The sequence below is a fragment of the Pollicipes pollicipes genome, unplaced genomic scaffold (assembly GCF_011947565.3).
Source record: "Pollicipes pollicipes isolate AB1234 unplaced genomic scaffold, Ppol_2.1 Scaffold_4219;HRSCAF=4965_pilon_pilon_pilon, whole genome shotgun sequence".
Classification (NCBI taxonomy): domain Eukaryota; kingdom Metazoa; phylum Arthropoda; class Thecostraca; order Pollicipedomorpha; family Pollicipedidae; genus Pollicipes; species Pollicipes pollicipes.
The window spans coordinates 29,667,594-29,672,147 of NW_023596448.1; the positions used below are offsets into that span (position 1 = coordinate 29,667,594).

The window sequence follows — 4,554 nt, forward strand, 5'->3', positions numbered from 1 at the left end:
AAATTATGTACCCAGGTAGCATGGGAAAAACAAAGGCGTCGCTATACCTCTTCATTTACACATCTTATATTTTTGCCGTATACTCTTGGCGCCGATTTCGTGCAGTGATAGCAAGAACTTACTTTGATGTCACGTTTCAGTGAGCTATCGTCTTAACATGGGATCATTTCACTTGTCTATTTGAAGCTACTCATACATGGATACATATCATTTATTCATACCAATACATTTGAACAATTCGACTATTCACACGATGCATTCGCTATCACGTAATCTGATGCCAGCTGGTGATTTCCAACGACCTGCGCCCCTGAGGAGAATCTGCTGATCATCGGCGATTGCAGGGAGGTGTGATACATTCTGCCATTGCACCCAACAATACGGCATATAAGTTCATTATCCACACACACATCAGCGTGCAATTCCTCGCTTTTTGATCCTTGGCGAGGCGAGATCTAACAAAGGCGAGAAAACGAGGTGGCACGAGCCCACTAGACCATTTTAATAACAGGTGAAGCGCATGAAAAACGCATACATCAAACATACATCACATCCGCCTACATGTGAGGCCTTTTCGCCGCGGTGAAAGCAACAGCTGCCTTTCCAGACCACTCCTCAGACGTCGTTTTCTTGCTGTCCTGCACTGCAGGACGTCAGTAACGTTCAGTCACTGTCTTCCGAGGAAGCGGAGCGGTTGAACGAGCTTTCGATCGCCTTGAACCGATCCCTGAAAAACTGGCTGCCGAAGGAGCTGCCGCCGCTGGAGGTGTCCGTGCCGCGGGTGGAGCCCTGCCGACACGCAGGCGCACGCTCGAGTCACCGGATCACCAGTCGGCTGGGTCGAGCGCCAGGTCACCAGCCGCTGAGGTCAGACCCCAGCTCGTGCCGGGTCCGGTTATCACCCCATTGTCGTGTGAGGTGCCTTACTGCGCTCAGCGCCACATCTGGGTGTGTATCGCGCTGGAGGCGGTAACATTTGACTCAACAGTAAATAATAAAAAAATGCGGAAGAACCTTTTCAAGGGTCCCTTAAATGGCACTGACGAGTAATCACGAATCTAACCACTCACCTTAATCGCTCAGTTATCTCAGTAGCGGCGCGCTCAAGCAAAAGAGCGTCGTCGCCTAAGCGTCGTCACAGCCTGCGCCCCTAAGCGAGCGAAATGACGTTATCGTCTACCCAGCCGAAGGAGCTAAGCGACGTCACCATCCACCCACTGAACGCGCTGAGGACGCCAGCACTTACCCCACTGAAGGAGCCGAGTGACGTCAGACGGGTGTTGCCGCCGAACCGGTTGAAGCCGCTGCGGTTGGCGGTGACGGTGCCGGCGCCGCCGCGGTAGAAGCCGGGCGTGCCCGAGTAGGTGGAGCGGACCTGCCACTGGGGCCGCGAACTCTGCGGCCGGGCCAGCGCGGCCCCCAGCAGCAGCAGACAGCCCAACAGGACGGCGGCCACAGACGACATCGCTGCGGCTGCAACAACGGCGCCGCCACAGTCAGACGGCGCTGAGACGGCGTGGGGGGGGGGGGGGGGCGGCTGTCGGCACAGTCGGGCAGCGCTGGGACGGCATCGGGGGCACGGCCACCGGCACAGGCCACCGGTTAGGTACCGGCATCAGGCGGTACTGATACAGAGTCGCCGGAATACGAGCCTGCCTCAATGCAGTCATGTGATCGGCGTCGCAGGTCAGCCGAGCTGGCCACATCGTTTGGGGTGGGTCGACACATAGCTATTGCACCCGGTTGGTTTACAACGAAATCATAGAATCGGCTAAATTTGACCCGGAGCTCTACTCAGAGAAGGGGTGTGGTTAATGAACAATGTGCGCTCCAAACTCTTTCAGCGGGGAAGAGACGTTGGGGACTCCCAATGGCCCGTAGGGAATCTCAGTTATCCTCTGGTTCACCCCTGATCTCACCCTTGGAAACTATCAGCTCAACCAGTGGAGGAGGACGATAAAAATGAACACTGTCCCTTGTATCTCTATTGTTAAAGAACTCCACGTACCTGGCTAACTGCGCAGGACGTTCGGATTTGCCCGTTACCGCCCACTGGTCACTCAATGCCAGTCCAAACAACAGTCATCTTTTTATATCGGCCGAAGCGGGCGGAACGGGAGCGGCGAGCTCGCGCCCGCCTTGGGATTCCCTGGCCGGCTGTCGCCCCGCGCGCGCAGTCACCGAACCACGCTCTGATTGGCTGTCGAACTCGTCCAATCGGTGGTCAGTCTGTTGACTTCTGGGAACGGAGCGGCGACGGTCTCGTTTACAGCCCGTTTTTATCTCTCCGCGCCGCATTCCAGCGGCTACCAACGGCGTTTTAGGGCGGTGATTTCGATTGGGATGGGTCCGTGAGCCTGCCATCAAAGGACGGGAAAAACCGGAGGGAAAAAGCTGACATGCTCGTGTTCGGGACGGCCTCATTACGAAGCGAGGTTGGCAGGCTACCCGAATCATCCGTTAGTCAGTGAGTCTATATGATAAGCATATAAGTCGAGTCAAATTTAGGCTGTAAGAGATGCAGTATTGGATCGTATCATCAGTGAACCCGTCCAAGGACGACGGGTTTGCGGGCAGATTGTTACCAGGTGTAAGGGAAAACACAATGTGCTCACACGTGCATCTGGCACGGGACATGGAGCACTGCGCTGTTCTACGTTGCCCCTGAAAAAGCCGAATACTTGTTCTACGTGACCACCGCTAGTGGTCTATGATGCCCATCTGTAACTCATTGTAACATTTTGCATGGCACACAGATACGGTCGAAACACGCTCAACGATTTTATCAAGGCAATGGGGAAATCAATACTGTTTTTACCCCAGCTTGCTAATCATGTCGAAAGATGTAGTTGTAGAATGTCCAGAGCTTGTAGAAAAATAGACAGTCAGGCAGCCATCACTACCAGCAGCCACCACACGAAACTGGCTGAGCTCTCTCTGTGATGTCTGAAGCTTGTATATACATTAAAAGAAATGCCTAGAACATCCACAAGCCGAACTGACGCACCACATGTTTTAACCCCGCGCATTGCTTTCTGCCACCGTTATCACCAACAGTTCCCCGTTGCTCCACTGACGTCACCAGCTGGTTGGGTCGCAATGCGCAGCAACTTGTAACAAGTTGCTTTCCACTCGTCCGCCGTTTATTGCTGTTCCTCGCCGTACAGCCCCGGTCGCTGCAACTTTAAGTCCAGGAATTAAGCAGAAACAGCGTCGCGTCACAAGTCACGCCACTAGTCTTTCTTATAGGCCAAACACAGGCTGCTTGATTTTAAATAACGCCTGCAAAAGCCTGCAATGTGGTCGGCAATTCCGGCTCAGAGCCCCGCGGGCTTTTTGAGCGAGTGCGTTGTGGGCCTGCGGAACCATGTCTCTTTTCCATGTGGACATGCAACTGCAGCATAGGGTTTTTGAGCATCCGTTGTCGTACGTAACTTGTTGCGGCCACGTTAACTAGGACGGACTGAAACCTGATAGCGATCCACGCAAATGGGCTCTAATGATGCTATATCCGATTTCTCACCTAGCCTGGAAGTGGCATTGCATGCGCACTCGTCGTTACCTATTTGAGATATTTTTTTCGTCCGATGCAATTAACTTGGTCGCCAGTGTGGTTTAAGGTAATGTGATTTTAACCTGCATACGTTTGTGCTCACCATGTTTGGTGTACGTCGAGAGCGATCCCACTCTTTCTTTGTTCGCCCCCGCTGGTTAAGTAGGGTTGCATTTGCTGAGTTTCTCTATGATTTGCTTTGTGCTGACTGACATGGACAGTTTGCATCTGCTACTGCCTCCTGTAAGTGGAATCGTTTTCCCCCGAATTTGTGCCTGTTCTCGACTCGCCCAGCCCTGCCTGTAACAATCATAACTGCGATGACCCAGTAAACTAGAGAGCTTATGGCGAGCCGCCACAAGTCGCCGGCTAAAACCGGTCACGAGTTCACTACGCACAAGGCACTGAGCAAGGCGCCGCGGTCTGCGATACGCAGAGGCAGCCACAGCCACAGCCACAGCCACATTCAGCCACATTCAGCCACATTCAGAGGAGGGCCGAGGAGGCGTCCATAAGGCCCCGGAATAAACATTTAGAGAAATGCTAGTTGCGAGAAGCAAATAAGAAAATCATAAAAATCAATCAAATATTAAGATGGCGGCCGTGCTGTCCGGCCAATATGGCAGACGCAGACGCTAAACCTGCAGTGTAAGCTGAGGCGTGTAGGCGCTTGCGTCTTCAGCCTCACGCTCCTAACATTCACTGAGCTCCGTGTGACCATTTACTGGACGAACGGATCGTCAGCCCCTGCCTGGATGGCAGCTCCACGCTGGTGGTCGTCTGAGCTATAGTTATATTAGCGAGATTTCTCCATTTGGTCGACTTCTGCTTAACCGATCACGATGGTCTGCTTCCACTTCATGCTAACACTCCATGGTCTACCCCAATCACAAGTCCGGTGCTCCACCAAATCCTCCAAACCTCCGCCCATTTCCGTCTTATTTCCGCCGCGGTCGAAATCGTAGAGGGCGCTGCATATCGGTAGCTCTATGCTTCCTGTC

At 53.3% G+C, this 4,554-nt stretch overlaps 1 protein-coding gene across 1 annotated transcript; it reads right to left on the bottom strand.

Annotated features, from left to right (window-relative positions):
• Window positions 1-236: 236 nt before the first annotated feature.
• LOC119096012 (uncharacterized) lies at window positions 237-2,187 on the bottom strand. The gene is made up of 3 exons (XM_037218880.1): window positions 2,009-2,187; window positions 1,247-1,473; window positions 237-789 (listed from the first exon to the last, which is right to left on the bottom strand). Exons 2-3 carry the CDS (start codon window positions 1,463-1,465, stop codon window positions 664-666), a joined length of 345 nt encoding a protein of 114 aa, XP_037074775.1. The 5' UTR covers window positions 1,466-1,473; window positions 2,009-2,187; the 3' UTR covers window positions 237-663.
• Window positions 2,188-4,554: the final 2,367 nt, after the last annotated feature.